The sequence below is a fragment of the Camelina sativa genome, chromosome 17 (genome assembly GCF_030686135.1).
Source record: "Camelina sativa cultivar CO46 ecotype springtype chromosome 17, ASM3068613v1".
Taxonomy (NCBI): Eukaryota; Viridiplantae; Streptophyta; class Magnoliopsida; order Brassicales; family Brassicaceae; genus Camelina; species Camelina sativa.
Genome location: NC_141896.1, coordinates 21,190,736 through 21,210,458, shown reverse-complemented (window position 1 = coordinate 21,210,458; position 19,723 = coordinate 21,190,736). Strand labels below are relative to the sequence as shown.

Genomic DNA, 19,723 nt, shown 5'->3' with positions numbered 1-19,723 from the left:
TCGGCCACTCCCTGATGGACTGAATCTTCTCTGGATCCACTGAAACTCCCTCAGCTGAAACAATATGACCCAAGAACCCCATCTCACGCTGCCAGAAACTGCACTTACTCAGCTTAGCAAACAACTTCTGCTCCCGCAGCTTCTCCAACACTGCTCTCAGATGTACTGCATGCTCCTCAGGACTCTTAGAATATACCAGGATGTCGTCGATGAAAATGATGACTGACACGTCCAGAAACTCCTGGAACACGCTGTTCATCAATCTCATAAACGCAGCTGGCGCGTTTGTCAACCCAAATGGCATCACCACAAACTCATAGTGCCCATATCTCGTCCTGAAGGCTGTCTTCCTCACATCTGTCTCATGAATAGGGATCTGATGATAACCTGAAGCCAAGTCGATCTTGGAGAACCAAGTAGCACCCCTCAACTGACCCAACAACTCATCAATCCTCGGGAGAGGGTACTTGTTCTTCACAGTAACTCGGTTCAAACCCCGGTAGTCAATACACAACCGAAAACTCCCATCCTTCTTCTTAACAAACAACACCGGAGCTCCCCACGGTGAACAACTAGGACGGATAAAACCCTTGCCCAACAAATCCTCCAGCTGCTTCTTCAGCTCTGCCATCTCTGCTGGAGCCATCCTGTAAGGAGCCTTGGATAACGGCATCGTCCCCGGTTCCAGCTCAATGGTAAAAGGATCCGACCGAGATGGTGGTAATCCCTGCAATGACTGGAACACATCCTCAAAGTCCTCCACAACCGGAATACCGCTAACCGTAGACTTCCCCACTGACTCTGGCATAGATATAGTAACCAGATAAGCCTCACGGCCCTTCTCGATCATCTTCCCTGCCTGAACGGCTGAGATCACGAGACTCCCCGAAGTCGGTCTAATACCCTGAAAAACCAACTTCCCTCCTGGACGCTCAAACTCCACTCTACCCCGATAGCAATCCAAATGCACCTTATACCGATGCAACCAATCCATACCAAGAATGACGTCATACAACTCCACTGGACTGATAAGTAAATCCGCTGGCCACGACTCTCCTGCGATCTGAATATCAACTCCTCCAGCTCAACTAAACAAATACTCAAGTATGCCGACATCAACTCGCCGCCACTTAAATATCAACCCTCTCGTTCGTCCAAGAACCTCTAGTAACTTGCCACTTAGGGAAACTTCCCCAAGATAAATTATTCCAGAAATAGCTTTTCCACTTGGCAATTCTCCACAGTAAATCATCAATACGAGCGTAATAAAACAAACAAGTACCATACGTTCGCATATTCTGATCCACCGCGTCAAATGCTTTGCAGGCGGCTAACTCAAACCACTTGACTTATTCCCTCCAACAAGTTTACCAAAACCTTGGATCTAGCAACCCTGTCCAACTCCAATGAACTTCATCCAGCATCGTTACAACGATTAGTTTATCCTGCCATGAAGGCTTTTCGTGAACTTATGTATCTGGCAAATATGCCTCTCCCAGCTCAATCCTGCTGTAACTCCCCTTCCCGGGACTCCGGCACCACTGGCCTCACAATCCTGGCACACAACCAAACATTCATAAACGCTATGGTCATAAAACCTTGTCCCAAAAGTCAACACATTCAAAACCCGAGATTAAACCACCGTCAATCTCTCAAGGTCTACATTCAATCATTATGTTTATACTCACGTCCTAGGAATTGCTTACTCCCAACTCTTCCACTCTTAGGTCGCAACCTTCGAGTCATACCGATCTCACTCTCAGACCAGCGTCTTCGAGTTATACCGTCTCACTCTTGGCCCACAATCCTCAAGATCTCGATATCAGGGGAACTACTCATCCCCTCAGGAGAACAACATCCCCTCTGCCACTCTCGGAGCCCTCAGCCCCTCGAGCTATCGGTATTCAGGGGAATCACCATCCCCTTAGGAGCAACAATCCTTAACGACTATAAACATCTCTCGACACAATTACCTCCTGTGGTCCGAGTATAACATTGCAATGTTACACCTACCCACTCAACTTATATCCAACTGGATTAACCACCAAGCAGAGAAATATCTGCTCCAACTGCATATGTCCACCTATCCGCCTCTCTAGGCCCGATACCTCTTGAGAATAATCTCATACCGGTCATCTACAACCGCTCCATCCTCTTAACATAAGGTGGAAAGTCCTCAACATCCGCAGCCCTCGACTGCACCCCGCCACATGCGGCAAAAATGGAGCCTACACTGGTACCCCTCTCGGTAACCGCTCCAACAGCACGCCAACACATCCGCCAAGCGATCATCTCGACCCTGGGCTCCACCTGCTGCAACCCCATACCTGGGTTCCCAGCACCCCCGGCACGCTCACCGGCTAATCCCCTCTGGTCCCTCCTGATACGCTTGCGACCCTCTGACGTACCTCCTCGTGGAACTCTGGACCACACACTCGCTAGCCTCGGAACCCGCCCGACAATGACCACGACCACGTCCCCGTCCACGACCAACTACTCAAACACCTTAACCACTGATCTTCCAAGAACAGAGGCTAACAAGCAGAAAACAAATCAATACCACACAAAGAAACATAACAATAACTCACCGTGGAATCTCATTGAAGGCTCGAAGAGGATGTTCTAGGACTTCATGCCACACACAATTGCCAATCACACAATCAATTATAGCATGTAATCCTAAACATCAACAGCAAAAGCACAATGAACCCTAGACCTAGAACCGTAAGGGCTCTGATACCAAATTGAAACAACCCTTCCCGTTTTTTTTTTTATACCTTAATTTACTAGTGGTCCCATACCCACTAACATCCTAACATCAATCAATAACCGCGGATAATTAAATAAAACAAATTCCATTAAACCAAAAGAATTCCAACATTCAAATCCAATAACCAATAACATCAATCAAATAAAGAGATAACCAACCACTAACATCCTACAATGTTCCTTTGACTTAATCTAGCAACCTAACAACAGCTAGACCACAATCAATCAAGTCTCTAGAACACCCCTTCATCATCGCCTTGATTCCACGATCACACTTTGCCTTTACCTGCACATCACAAACAACAATTGAGATGCGTAAGTATTATCATAAATACTTAGTGAGGCCGTCCTCCCATCTACTGGGTTATACACACAAGCATATGAGACTCCCAAGTCAACAAACAACAACAACACAATCAACATATCAAACCAGGAAAATAAGACTCGGCAGGTACTAGTGTCGACCGATGCTCAATCGGTGTCGACCGATGCTACAGGAACTGGTGTCGACCGATGCCGGAATGGTGACGATCGATGCTACTCGAGACGGTGCCGATCGATGCTCCACAAAAGTGGTATCGATCGATGCCTCTTCTGCAGTCACGATCTGCGCGAAACTCAGCGACGAACTCCGATTCCAATCAACACAGAATCGACTCCAAACACGTCTAATCATCTCGGAATTCACTAGAAATCACAAATACAATGTACCCAAGCAAGCAAACACCACAAATAACAAGGAATCACACAAAACAAGAGAGATCTCATGCTTAGATCAACCATGGTCAAGCACTCACCTCTTTCCAGGAAGATTCTGAACAGTAGGAACGAAATCCTCACTCCTAGCAAGCTTCTAACTCTTTCCCAGCTCCAAAACTCTCAAGAACAGCAAGTAATCTCCCAAACTTCTCCCAAAAGCTTAATAACTCTCTCTCCTTTCTTTTTCTCTCAACAGCGGCGAGTAAAAACAAATAATACGACCTAGGGTCGTTTTTTCCCCTTTTTCACACGATTAGGGTTTTAAATCAAACCAAACCGAACCAATTCGGCAATTAAATCAAACCCGACCAAACCGGAAAACATGGTGTCGATCGATGCCACCAAGGGTGTCGATCGACACCCACACCAAAAATACACAAATTGGTTCGCGGGCGTTACAGCGACCCCCACCACGTCCGCGTCCACGACCAGCAACAGCTCCACCCTTAACCATCTGCACTACCCAGAACAGAAAGCTAAGTACACAAATCAAAACCGCACACAAACACACATCTTACCGTGGAATCTCATTGAAGGCTCGAAGAGGATGATACTAGGACTCCATACCACATGCAAATTGACTAACTACCCATAATCAATTCCATCACACAACATCATGCATCAAGCAAAAAGAAAATAATTCACCCAATTAAATTCCTAACCGCTCTAACCATCCACTTAACCATCCTAGAACCGTAAAGGCTCTGATACCAAAATGAAACGACCGACCCTTTTTTTTCTTTTTAATAGTAAATACAACATATAATTAAGCATCCCATACCACTTAATTGAACCACCCAAACCACTATTTCCTCATTAAACCAATAACAACCAATACGCACAGCGGAAACATACCAATAATACAGAAATGATACATCATCAATACAATAACATTCCTATCCAATCTATCCAGAAACCTATCACAACTCTTACCAAGGTTCCAACATAAATAATATAACCAACACCACACAAACGAGACCCTAGATCATCCTCCTCCTCATCGCCATGATTCCACGCTACACAATTTGCCTTTACCTGCACCACAAACACAAATTGAGATGCATGAGTATTCGATAAACACTCAGTGAGGCAATCCTCCCATCTACTGGGCTATACACACAAGCAATAAGATCTCTACATGCCACAAACAACAATCAATAAAACAAACCAGGCAATATACATAGCATGCAACATCCATCGTAACTGAACAAGGGGTGTCGACCGACACCAGGTGGTGTCGATCGACACTGACTATCTGGTGTCGACCGACACCAAACTTGTGTCGACCGACACCCTGCCCGACACTCCCGAAAACCCTAGTTTATGTCGACCGACACCTCTACATGGCATCGATCGACACTCGCCAAAGTCCCGAGTCGTCCTCGCGTTGGTGTCGACCGACACCCCAACTGGTGTCGACCGACACCGATGCCGAGCAGCGATTTCCTTCGATCAGAAACTCCAAATCTCGCCTCCAATCTTCTCCAATCCGCTCCTTGCACTCCCAGAAGCCAAACCCAGCCACAACAGCGACGAAAATACCATAGGGAACTCAAAGAAACAACCACATAAGCACCAAATCACATAGAATCTAGAGATCTTAGCTTAGATAAGCCATGGTCATGCACTCACCTCTTTGCAGGAAGGTTCTGACCAACAAGAACGAATTCCCTCACTCCTAGCAAGCTTCCAGCACCTTCCCAGCCTTGGATCTCCCAAGAACAGCAAGGAATCTCTCAATCTCTTCCCAAAAGCTCAAGAACACTCTCTCTTTGTGTTTTCTCTCAAAAACGGCGAATAAGACCAAAACAACACGACCCTAGGTCGTTTTCTTCCTTTAAAACTCGATTTAGGGATTCCCTAAACCAACCACGCAAACCGGACAATTAAAATTGAACCGACCAAACCGACCACAATTGGTGTCGATCGATGTCTCACTAGGAGGTGTCGATCGACACCCTTACCAAAATACCAAAATTTGGTTTGCGGTTCTTACACAATCTCAAGGGTTTATACATTTTTCTAAATTATTTTCTAGCATTCATTCTTTTAAAAGTCAAGAAATTCCTCTAATTCTTGATTTAACAAAAGTTTTTTGGAATGATGAATCTAATTTACATCTTTTAGTAAATTTTAAATATAAAAGTTTAATGAAAATACCTAGAGTGTTTTTCCAAAAGTTAGATAGATTACATAGTGAATTTTTAGATTTGACTTTTTAATATATTTAAACCCAATCCAAATAAATGCCACTAAAAGTTGTGTTTTTTTCAATCATACCTTTTGGATAATTTAAAAAAAAAATCTGTAAAAAATTTAAATTGTATGTTTTACAAAAAGTTGCGATTGTTCATTGTAATGGTTTTTTTGTAAAGTTGCAAATATTCATTGTAGAGTTGTGTTTATTCGAATATTAGTATCTTTTGAAATCTATATGTTTGAACTGGATTCCATTTTTTTAGCTATGACACAAAATAATATAAAATTTTCATATCAATAGTTTTTACAGCTTTTTAAATTATTCTCTAGCATTCATTCTTTTAAAAGTAAAGAAACTCTTTCAATTCTTGATTTAACAAAAGATTTTTAGAATAATGAATCTAATATACAACTTTTAGTTAATTTTAAATATAAAAATTTAGTGTCTATATATAATAGAAATCCGAATAAATACCACCAAAAGTTGTGTTTTTTCAATCATACCTTTTGGATATTTTTTTTTAATCTGTAGAAAAATTAAATTGTGTGTTTCACAAAAAGTTGTGATTGTTCATTGTAACGGTTTTTTTTGGTAAAATTGCAACTGTTCATTGTAGAGTTGTGTTTATTCGAATATTCCGTATCTTTTGAAATCTAGATATATTTGTCTTTTCGAACTGTTTTATTTTTTTGCCATGACACAAAATAATATTAAATTTCAATATCAACAGTATTTACACCTTTCTAAATTATTTTCTGGCATTCATTCTGAAACAACCGACCTTTTTTTTTTTAATAATAAATAATAAATATAATATATTAAAATTAACTACAGCTAGTGGTCCCATACCCACTAGCCACCTAACCACAACACATTCAACAGCGGAATAATATAATCAATATCCAATAATAAACCAATAATAAACCAATATTATAGCAAGGCAATATCTCAATACCAAACAACAAGAAACATGAAACCAGCAACCTAGCAATGTTTCTAATGACTCAACTCTAGCACCCTAGCAAATGCCAGACAACATCCAATCGAGTCCCTAGAACATCCTCCTCTTCATTGCCTTTGATTCCACGATCACACTTTGCCTTTACCTGCACCACAAACACAAATTGAGATGCATGAGTATTTGATAAACACTCAGTGAGGCAATCCTCCCATCTACTGGGCTATACACACAAGCAATAAGATCTCTACATGCCACAAACAACAATCAATAAAACAAACCAGGCAATATACATAGCATGCAACGTCCATCGTAACTGAACAAGGGGTGTCGACCGACACCAGATGGTGTCGATCGACACTGACTATCTGGTGTCGACCGACACCCTGCCCGACACTCCCGAAAACCCTAGTTTGCGTCGACCGACACCTCCACATGGCATCGTTCGACACTCGCTAAAGTCCCGAGCAGTCCTCGCGTTGGTGTCGACCGACACCCCAACTGGTGTCGACCGACACCGATGCCGAGCAGCGATTTCCCTCGATCAGAAACTCCGAATCTCACCTCCAAGCTTCTCCAATCCGCTCCTTGCACTCCCAGAAGCCAAACCCAGCCCAGACAGCAACGAAATATCATAGAGAACTCAAAGAAACAACCACATAAGCACCAAATCACATAGAATCTAGAGATCTTAGCTTAGATAAGCCATGGTCATGCACTCACCTCTTCCAAGAAGATTCTGACCAACAAGAACGAATTCCCTCACTCCTAGCAAGCTTCTAACACCTCCCCAGCCTTAGATCTCCCAAGAACAGCAAGGAATCTCTCAATCTCTTCCCAAAAGCTCAAGAACACTCTCTCTTTTGTTTTTCTCTCAAAAACGGCGACTAACTCCAAATAACACGACCCTAGGTCGTTTTCTACCTCTAAAAACTCGATTTAGGGATTCCCTAAACCAACCACGCAAACCGGACAATTAAAATTGAACCGACCAAACCGGCCACAACTGGTGTCGATCGACACTCCCCCTGTGGTGTCGATCGACACCCTTAATAAAATACCAAAAAATTGGTTTGCGGGTGTTACAATTCTCCCCCACCAATCTAGATTCGTCCTCGAATCTCGAACAACCATCAGCCAAGGACTCCCGTGCAACCGTCTCCACGGCCCGCACTTCTCCGACCGATCTACAGAAGGTCACCTCTAGGCGATAGACTCACGCTCCAGGCGTCATTTGCTCTTGACTTTTTGGACTTCCCTTTACTCATAGGCCTAAACCTTGAGTTTTTATTGGCTCCTCATCAGACCTAAGTCTGCATGCCAAATGATATAAGGAAAAATCCAAACTCGTCTCTCGGGTTGCCACCCTACAGCGCGCCCCCGGATCGTCATCCGGAGTCGATATACCAACCATACTCCCGAGCCACAAAGTCTCTGAAAAATGGCAGTACTAGGAAAACCTAAGTCCCCCAAGAGTCGCGAGCAAACAATTCTGAACACGTCTGAGTCCTATCCCTATCCAGGTTTCCTTCCCGTGGCTCGCGTAAAACATCTCAATGTCTTACCAACCACATATTCCCACACCGGGATACCCCATGACCGCACAAGGATCATATATACGCCACAAGGGCCGCCACAAAGGCCAACAAAAATGTCCTCACGAGGACCGCCACCAAGGCCAAACAAAATGTCCTAAAAAGGACCGCCACCAAGGCCACTCGTCCCCAAAGGACCGTCACAAAGACCGTCTGTCCCGAAGGACCGTCACAAAGACCATCTGTCCTGAAGGACCGTCACAAAGACCATCTGTCCCGAAGGACCGTCACAAAGACCATCTGTCCCGAAGGACCGTCACAAAGACCATCTGTCCCGAAGGACCGTCACAAAGACACTCTGGCTAAACAGCCCGCCACAAAGGCCAACAAATGGCTAAAAGCCCGCCACAAAGGCCACACAATTGGCTAAAAGCCCGCCACACACAGGCACTCTGACTCAAAAGTCCACCACAAAGGCACAAAAGCCCCTCCCAAGGCTTCCCACCGCAAAAATGGACAAAATTCTGACTCCCGCAAAACTTTCCATATTTAACACTTTCCATTTTTTTGGAAACTCCTCTTCACAACCCTGCCTCACGGAAACTTTGTACCCCAAACACCACTTCATCTTGTTACTGAGTCGCACAACCAACCACCCCAAGCGACCGAGTAACAAGAGAGATGGGCTGGAATACTTCATTCCCGCTCCAGCCACGGATTACAGATGGGACCAGGCTAAACAAGCTCAAGTCGCGGCTTGCTTCTCATACCACTTCTTGAACCTTGCCTTCATCTTTGCCTCAGGATCCCAAGTCTGTTCCTCAACACCATCACAGTCCCACAAGACTCTCATCAAAGGAATCTTCTTCTTCCGAAGTTCCTTGATCCTCCTCTCGAGAACCCTCACTGGTCTCGCCTCCAAAGTCATGTTAGGCTGAAGATCCTCAGGAATCTTAGCCAACACCTCCTCTCCCTCACGGAGACACTTCCGCAACATAGACACATGGAAAACCTTATGGAATGCACGCATCACCTCAGGTAACTCCAATCTATATGCCACTGGTCCAACCCGCTCAATCACCCTGAATGGACCCATATACCTCGGACTCAACTTAGTCTCTGACAATGACCTGTTCGGACCCCGCAACATGGCCATCTTGAGGTACACTCTGTCTCCCACCTGAAACTCAAGATCTCTCCTCCTCCTATCTGCATAACTCCTCTGCCTATCCTGAGCCTCCTTCATGTTCAGCTTGAGAACCTGAATCTTCTCTGAGGTCTCCTGAACAAAACTAGCACCAAACATGCTCGTCTCCCCCACCTGAGTCCAGCATAATGGTGTACGACATGGCCTCCCATACAAAGCCTCATAAGGAGCCATCTTAATACTCGCCTGATAGCTGTTGTTGTAAGCAAACTCTACCAGGTTCAGGTGATCTGCCCAATGGCCACCCCAATCCAACACACACATCCTCAGCAAATCCTCCAGCGTCTGGATCGTCCTCTCTGACTGTCCATCAGTCTGGGGATGATAAGCTGTACTCATATGCACCTTAGTGCCCATCTCTGCCTGAAACGCCTTCCAGAACACCGAAGTGAACTTGGAATCCCTATCAGACACAATGCTCGCTGGCACCCCATGCAACCTGACTATCTCCCTCACATACTTCTTAGCCAAGACCGCTGCTCCATCAGTCTTCTTAATGGCCAGAAAATGTGCTGACTTGGTCAACCGGTCCACAATGACCCAAATAGCATCAAAGGTCCGTGACACTGGCAATCCCACCACAAAATCCATAGTGATCATATCCCACTTCCACTCAGGAATGGGTAAACTCTTCAGTAACCCGCCAGGAACCTGATGCTCAACCTTCACTAGCTGACACACATCACACCTCGAAACCCAACTAGCTACATCCTTCTTCATCCCGACCCAATGATAGTACCTCTTGAGATCACGGTACATCTTAGTCGCTCCTGGATTAATGGACAACTTGCTCGCATGAGCCTCTCTCAGAATCTCCTGTCTCAACTCCTCATCCTTGGGCACACAAACCCGACCGTGCACCAAGATAGTACCATTATCTGAGACCTGATACTCTGAATCCACATCCTTGGAGGCATTCACCAGCCCCAAATCCTTCTCCTGAGCCAACCGCACTCTACTCAGAAGATCTGCTCTATCTACTGCTTCCAAACCCAACGGTTCCTGTGAAACAGCACATAAGCTCAACGCACTGATCTCCCCTACCAGAGACTCCATCTCCTGCTCCTGAGCCGAAGCTACCCTCTTCCGACTCAGAGCATCTGCAACAGTGTTAGCCTTTCTAGGATGATAGGCTATCTCCAAATCATAATCTGCCACAAGCTCCATCCACCGCCTCTGTCTCAAATTCAGCTCAGGCTGAGTGAATATATACTTCAGGCTCTTATGATCTGTAAACACCTGTACCTTTGCACCATAAAGATAAGACCTTCAAATCTTCAGGGCAAAAACTACCGCACCCATCTCCAAATCATGAGTAGGATAGTTGCCTTCATGCACCCGCAACTGCCGCGAAGCATAAGCAATCACCTTCCCATGCTGCATCAGAACACAACCCAATCCAACTCTAGATGCATCTGTATAAACCACATAGGGTTCTCCCTGCTCAGGCAAAGCCAACACTGGCGCAGTAGTCAACATCTCCTTCAGGCTTGCAAAGCCTTCCTCACACTCTTCTGACCAGACAAAAGGAACATCCTTCCCTGTCAACTTAGTCATAGGACGTGCTCTGCTTGCAAACCCCTGCACAAATCTCCTGTAGTACCCTGCCAATCCAAGGAAACTCCTGATCTCTGTGGCATTCTGCGGTCTAGGCCAATCTCTGATAGCCTGAATCTTCTCTGGATCTACAGAAACCCCCTCTGCAGAAACAATGTGACCCAGAAAGCCCATCTCACGCTGCCAAAAACTACACTTGCTCAACTTGGCAAACAACTTCTGCTCCCGCAGCTTCTCCATAACTGCCCTCAAATGCACTGCATGCTCCTCAGGACTCTTAGAATAGACCAGGATATCGTCGATGAAAATGATGACAGATACATCTAGAAACTCCTGAAACACACTGTTCATCAATCTCATAAACGCTGCTGGCGCGTTAGTCAATCCGAAGGGCATCACCACAAACTCATAGTGCCCATATCTCGTCCTGAAAGCAGTCTTCCACACATCTGCCTCATCTATCGGTATCTGATGATAACCCGACGCCAGATCTACCTTGGAGAACCAAGTAGCACCCCTCAACTGATCCAACAACTCATCGATCCTAGGAAGAGGATACTTGTTCTTCACAGTGACCCGGTTCAAACCCCGATAATCAATACACAACCGGAAACTCCCATCCTTTTTCTTCACAAACAACACCGGCGCTCCCCACGGTGATACACTAGGACGGATGAATCCCTTACTCAACAAATCTTCTAGCTGCTTCTTCAGCTCTGCCATCTCTGCTGGAGCCATTCTGTAAGGAGCCTTGGATAACGGTGTCGTCCCCGGTTCCAGTTCAATGGTAAAGGGATCCGACCGAGATGGTGGTAATCCCTGTAAAGACTGAAACACATCCTCAAACTCTTCCACTACTGGAATACCGCTAACCGTAGACTTCCCCACTGACTCCGGCATAGATATAGTAACCAGATAAGCCTCACGGCCCTTCTCGATCATCTTCCCAGCCTGAATGGCTGAGATCACGAGACTCCCCGAAGTCGGTCTAATACCCTGAAAAACCAACTTCCCTCCTGAACGCTCAAACTCTACTCTACCCCGATGGCAATCCAAATGCACCCTATGCCGATGCAACCAATCCATCCCGAGAATAACATCATACAGCTCCACTGGACTGATAAGCAAATCTGCTGGCCACGACTCTCCTGCGATCTGAATATCAATTCCTCTAGCTCGCCCAATCACTCTCAGGAACTCGCCTCCCGCAACCCTGACAACTCCTGCACGCTCTCCAGGATCCCCGCTGATCCCCGCACACTCTGCACACTCTGGAGTAATGAAGCTATGCGAAGCTCCAGAATCAAACATAACATGGGACTTAAACCCGCCCACCAACAAGGTCCCTACACAAACCTCATGTGTTGAGAACCTAACACTTTATCACAGGAAACATATACAATTTGAACCTACTAAAATTCACAAAGTTTAAGTACCAGAAAATATACCTGTGATCGCCCCGGCACTGGTTCCACCAGTCTCAGCTGTCGTGTAAACCCGAGGCCCCTGCTCAATCCGTGCCACCTGCTGACCACCAGGCTGCACCTGCTGCAACGCTGCCACGGCTGCCGGCTGCAACTTGGGACAAAAAGGCCTGATGTGCCCTGTCTCCCTACAGTGATAACATACCCGAGGTCCTGTCGATGGAACACTCCTCTTGGGACAACTAGCAACCCTGTGATCTCTGCTCCCACAACCGAAGCAACCTGCACCACTCGGCTTCTGCGTAGCCTCCCACTTCCTCTTGGTTCCCTGAGCATGCCTACCGCCCCTGCTAGAACCACCCTGCTGCTGAGCCTTACTAGGCTGAACTGCTGGAGTAACCGACACTGACTGTGCCCGGATATCCTCCTCAATCTCTGCTGCAGTCTCAACCAGCTCTGCACGCGTAGCATAGTACCTCCCTCTACAATGAACTCTCAAATCATCCCGTAAAGCTCTCATGAACCTCCTGACCTGAGCCTCCTCAGACTCCATGGCCCGACCCCCATAACATAGAAGTCGACTGAACTCCAAGTCCAGCTCCCGCACTGACCGCGTCCCCTGAGATATCTGAAGGAACTGCACCTCCAACCGGTCCAATGCCTCCCTAGGAAAATACTTGCGGTTGAACTCCAAGACGAAGTCAGCCCAAGTCATCTCCCTCTGCACCCTCCTAGCAACCACGGATCTCCACCACAACTCAGCATCACCACCCAAAAAGTAGACCCCTATGTCCACCCAAAACTCCACAGGACATCTCAGAGTATGGAAGTTACGTTCCACACTCGTCCTCCAAGCATCCGCAGCTGTAGGATCTGTACCACCCAAAAACCTCTCAGTGAACAGACCCTTCATCTCCTTGAGCATAGCCAAATAACGTCCATGCTCTCCCACATCCGCAACCACTGGCTGCCGCTCCTCCGCCACCACTGGTGGCACTACCTGAGCCCGAGCCGGTACCACAGGTGGTAACCGCTCTAACACCTGTGCTAGCAAAGCCGCAATGTCAACACCAGGGACTCCACCCGCTGGGACCCCCACACCCGGGACCCTAGCATCACCGGCCACTGGAGCATCAATACCGCCCCCTCCTGCCACACTCACGGAATCCCCCGGAACATCCTGCGACTCGCCAACACCCTCAGCTGTCACACTCTGGTCCTCGGTCTCACTAACCACTGGGGCTCTACCCCTACCACGACCACGTCCGCGACCACGTCCGCGTCCACGACCTCGACCTGTCACAGCATCCTCTCTAACCATCTGCACTACCATGAACAGAAGGCTAAGCAAACAATTTCTATTATAACACAGAAACATAAACTCACCGTGGAATCACACACTCGGCTCGAAGAGGATGTTCTAGGACTTCATGCCACACACAATTGACTAACTCACATAATCAATCAAGACATGCAATCCCAAACATCTACAACAGAAACCTAGTGAACCCAAACCTAGAACCGTAAGGGCTCTGATACCAAAATGAAACAACCGACGTTTTTTTTTTTTTTTAATAATAAATAATAAATATAATATATTAAAATTAACTACAGCTAGTGGTCCCATACCCACTAGCCACCTAACCACAACACATTCAACAGCGGAATAACATAATCAATATCCAATAATAAACCAATATTATAGCAAGGCAATATCTCAATACCAAACAACAAGAAACATGAAACCAGCAACCTAGCAATGTTTCTAATGACTCAACTCTAGCACCCTAGCAAATGCCAGACAACATCCAATCGAGTCCCTAGAACATCCTCCTCTTCATTGCCTTTGATTCCACGATCACACTTTGCCTTTACCTGCACCACAAACACAAATTGAGATGCATGAGTATTTGATAAACACTCAGTGAGGCAATCCTCCCATCTACTGGGCTATACACACAAGCAATAAGATCTCTACATGCCACAAACAACAATCAATAAAACAAACCAGGCAATATACATAGCATGCAACGTCCATCGTAACTGAACAAGGGGTGTCGACCGACACCAGATGGTGTCGATCGACACTGACTATCTGGTGTCGACCGACACCAAACTGGTGTCGACCGACACCCTGCCCGACACTCCCGAAAACCCTAGTTTGCGTCGACCGACACCTCCACATGGCATCGTTCGACACTCGCTAAAGTCCCGACCCGTCCTCGCGTTGGTGTCGACCGACACCCCAACTGGTGTCGACCGACACCGATGCCGAGCAGCGATTTCCCTCGATCAGAAACTCCGAATCTCGCCTCCAAGCTTCTCCAATCCGCTCCTTGCACTCCCAGAAGCCAAACCCAGCCCAGACAGCAACGAAATATCATAGAGAACTCAAAGAAACAACCACATAAGCACCAAATCACATAGAATCTAGAGATCTTAGCTTAGATAAGCCATGGTCATGCACTCACCTCTTCCAAGAAGATTCTGACCAACAAGAACGAATTCCCTCACTCCTAGCAAGCTTCTAACACCTCCCCAGCCTTAGATCTCCCAAGAACAGCAAGGAATCTCTCAATCTCTTCCCAAAAGCTCAAGAACACTCTCTCTTTTGTTTTTCTCTCAAAAACGGCGACTAACTCCAAATAACACGACCCTAGGTCGTTTTCTACCTCTAAAAACTCGATTTAGGGATTCCCTAAACCAACCACGCAAACCGGACAATTAAAATTGAACCGACCAAACCGGCCACAACTGGTGTCGATCGACACTCCCCCTGTGGTGTCGATCGACACCCTTACCAAAATACCAAAAAATTGGTTTGCGGGTGTTACACATTCTTTTAAAAGTAAAAATATTCCTTCAATTCTTGATTTAACAAAAGATTTTTGGAATGACGAATCTAATTTACAACTTTTAGTTAATTTTAAATATAGAAATTTCATGATAATAACTAGAGTTTTTTTTTCAAAAGTTAGATGGATTATATAGTGAGTTTTTAAATTTGACTTCTTAATATGGTAATAAAGATGTCTTCTATTTAAAAGCAGTTTATATGGGTTAGGTAAAATCAAGTGCAGACACAACATTGGCGATTTTTCATAGCACCTTTTTATATTTTTTTTTTAAATTCAAACGATTGTATATGTTCATTATAAAGTTGTATCTTTTCACTATATTTTATTATATCTTTTCATCATAACTTTCGGTCTAAAAGGTGTATCTATTTAAATAGTCATGTCTTTTGAACTCTCTTTATATTTGTCTCTTCATCAGTAACTAACAAGTTCGTTGAAACAATATTTTCCATTTTATGTTGAATCTAAATAATTAAATATTAATATCTAATATTCAGCATTATTCAATAATCTAACTAAAATTTTAGAAATGATTATAGCAGTAGAGAAATTTAATACAACTTAATATAGAATTTATAGTTGCCACTATTTTTACCGTAAATTTTTGTTAAAAATAGTTTAATATTTAAATATAAGAATAACAATTTGAATAAATACGAACAACAATTGCGTCCTTGCTTAGTATTTTTTTTGTAAGAAAATTGTTTTTATTCTTTTTTTAAACTCAAACAGTTGTATCTGTTCATAGAGTTGTGTCTTTTCATTATATTTTATTCATATTTTTTTATCACAACTTTTCGTTCTAATAAGTGTGTCTATTTAAATAGTCATGTCTTTTGAACTGTCTATATATTTGTCTTTTCATCAATAACTAACAAATCATTGTCGGTTGAATCAAATTTTCCGTTTTATGTTTAATCTAAATAATTTGAATATTAATATCTAATATTTAACGTTATTCTATAATTTAACTAAAATTTTAGAAATAATTATAGCAATATAGAAATTATTAAAACTTAATATAGAATTTATAGTTGTGTTGCGTCTATTTATCGTAACTTTCCGTTAAAAAGTATTTTAATATTTAAAATTTATATCATTTTGTTTATAACTATAATTATTTAATAGAAAATTATATTTACTCATTACAACCACTAGTTCAATATTCTCAGTTAGGATCACTTTGTCATAATGATCTTTTTAATTGTAGCTTTACCATAATTCTTCATAAAAAAACCTTATATTTATAATACTTTAAACAATATTTTTTTTCAAAGTTGCGTCTATTCTATATAATATTTTTTGTTATAAGTTTTTATTTTGATGATTGTGTTTTTAGTAACAGTTTATGTTTAATGTTTATGTATTTAAACTATTTTATTACATTCAAATGATTTCATAATGTATAAATTTAAATTTTAAATTTTATTTATTTTTTTCTAAAATACTTTCCCCGCGACATCGCGGGGGGTCTGAATCCTAGTATTATAAATGAAAAGAAACATTTAGCTATGTCAAATATTATACATGAAAAGAAACACTTAGCTATATGTCAAATGTTATACACGAAAATAAACACTTAGCTATATGTCAAATGTTATACATGAAAATAAACACTTTGTAATGTCATATATTATACAAGGACTGAGGGAGAAATCATGGGGAGGCAGGCGTCTGAGGGTCTTTGTTGCAAGATTGAACACATGAAAATGACAAACGCAAAAAAAAATTTAAAAATCAAGAGGGGAGAAACCACTGTGCATCCTTGAGGTTTAAGTTGAAGAGACTAGGGAAATGTTTGATGTTCCTTGTTGCAATGTTGTACACACATATGTCGAGGCATGGACTTTTACCGTTGTCGAGACCGAAACGGTCATTACGGGTGAAATAGATGGAGTTAGGCTCAATACCAAGGATATGGTTAGCAGGTACGGTGATACTCAAATCATAAAACAGGGCCTCATCGCCTATAGATTCCACCTCAACAAGAATGGTGTCATAGTATTTCGGGTTTAGCTGTATATGTTTCCTCTTGTAGACGCGGAAGATCCTAGACGTTTCACAGATTGGCTCGTAAGCCCTGGTAAAAACCAACAAAACCTCTCCTGATGTTGTAACAGCAATGCTATCGCCAGATGAGATGACCTTTTTTCCGAAATCAACACTAGGCAAATCTGGCTTATTCCACATTGGAAACCGAAGGAGCTCGGACACATCCTTGAAACCATCTTGTCCAGACAAATCCAGGTGTCGAATGTAGCCACGGGTCGCCAGGTAGTAAACACTGTAACCTTTGAGTACCACATCATTTAGACCTCGGAACTCCCTGCGAACATCGACCCGTATTGGAATATCGCGGTAATGTGAATCACCTTTCTTGCAAAAGCCTAGAAATTCGCCTTGATGAAATTGCCACACAACAACATAGTCGTCTCCGTTCTTGTCGTCTACCCACAAAAGACCTCTCAAATATATAATAGTGTGAAGAGACGGATCACCATCCATAAAACCATCCCTAAAACCATCCATATAACCAACATTGAATTCATTATCTCCTACTCGCTCAACATTATAAAGGCCACCCTTGGTTGACTCTAGAGGCGGAAGATGGATCCTCTCCTCGCTAAACACATCTACGATATAGAGATCCGATCGAGATTCATCTAACACCAGGAACCACTTACCCGAGTTTGCCAGGAATCGACACCCTGAAAAGTCACTCTTCGTCTCGTAAACCTTGTCTTCGTCAGGGTTGTACACACGACAACCGCTCTCTTCTAGAGACAGCAACAACAATGGAAGAGATCCGCTTTTTGGATCAAAAACCAAAGCCGGACGCGGGACCTTAATGCACTCGTTATACTTAGGACTCCCGCTTCGTTTTGAATTACCAACTCCGTCTGCTGGTCGATCTACTACCTCCTCCATTATCAGAACGGGGATTATCTCGTCGGACCTGCTGCTGAGATGGAAGCTTCAAAGTTACGCAAATGTTTTTTTTTTATCTCTCTATGTATGTACACAGTTAGGGCTTTCTCGAGGGCTATCAAGCCCAATACAACATTATCATGGACCTTTGTTTAATATAACCTTTTCAAAAATACCCATTTTTCTTACCATTTTTATTTTTGCCCTCCTTTAATTTTTAATTACCATTTTACTCTTAGATGAAAATTATTTTATTCAATAAAAAGAAAAACAAAATTTTCCCGCCAAAAAATTTCTGACATATTTTCCCGCCAAAATTTTTTTGTCAAAAAAAGTTTGATAAAAATTTTCAACAAAAAAATTTTCCTGCCAAAATTTTTCCCGAAAAAAAAAATTTACAAGGTTTTATAAGGTTTCTACCTTATAAAACCTTTTAAACACCTTGTAAAGTCTTTTACAAATTTTTTAAAGAGTTTTAAAAGGTTTTTTAAACAACTTGTAAACATTTTTACAAGATTTTTACAAGATTTTTAAAAGGTTTTTAAAATGTTTTTTTTAAGTTTTCAAATGGTTTTTAAAAAGATTTTTAAAAGGTTTTTAAACACCTTGTAAACGCTTTTACAATGTTTTTAAAAACCTTGTAAAAGTTTTTATAAGATTTTTAAAAGGGTTTTAAAAGGTTTTTAAACACATTGTAAACACTTTTAAAAGCTTGTTAAAAGCATTTACAAGGTTTTTAAAAGCGTTTACAATGTGTTTAAAAACCTTTTAAAAACCTTGTACACGCTTTTAAAAGTTTTTTAAAAGCATTTACAATGTTTTTAAAAGGTATAAATTTCAATATTTTTGGCGGGAAAATTTTTTGATTTTGAGAATGCCCCTTCTTTTAATAAAATAAAATAAAAAAACTATTATGGTTTTGCTTTTACTTTCCCTGACCGTTCTTTCATTATCATGGTAATAGAATCTATCTATATATACATTTTTGGAGACATTTAGCAAATAAATCCTAGAGTTGAAATATATTTACAAGCATGCCATTAGCATTAATTATTAATTTATTTTTCATTTCATTTATTAATATTAAATTCAATTTTTGGAAACAAGATTTCCCATAATTAATGAATTAATACTGATTTTTAGATCTGTCTCTAAATCTTGGAAATCTTTATAATAAAAAATATAATTATATAGAAACAATGGAGTGGTTATTATACTTTTCTTTGGTTAAAGAACACTATTAATATTTTGTAATATTATATACTTAGAATTTTAGAATATAGTTATTCTTTTTTTGTGATGGTTTTCATTTCAGTTCTCACATATAAGGTTTTTTTATACAATTAAGTCATTATTGTTTATTTTACTTTATCAAAAAAAATTATTGTTTATTTTATGTTTAGTGCTTTTAGTTTCACAAATATTTTGGTTTGTATAAAATATATGTTCATAAACATGACAAGATGAATCAAAACAAAAATAGAGAAGTTTTAGTTTTCGTCTTTTATACTTCTTTTTTTTCGTATTT

At 42.3% G+C, this 19,723-nt stretch overlaps 1 protein-coding gene and 1 pseudogene across 1 annotated transcript; both read right to left on the bottom strand.

The window, feature by feature from the left end:
• Positions 1-9,010: 9,010 nt before the first annotated feature.
• On the bottom strand, positions 9,011-13,730 carry LOC147924127 (uncharacterized; annotated as a pseudogene).
• Positions 13,731-16,755: 3,025 nt separating this feature from the next.
• LOC104757471 (F-box protein At5g25290-like) lies at positions 16,756-18,329 on the bottom strand. The gene has a single exon (XM_010480214.3). It carries the CDS (start codon positions 18,193-18,195, stop codon positions 17,005-17,007), a length of 1,191 nt encoding a protein of 396 aa, XP_010478516.1. The 5' UTR covers positions 18,196-18,329; the 3' UTR covers positions 16,756-17,004.
• Positions 18,330-19,723: the final 1,394 nt, after the last annotated feature.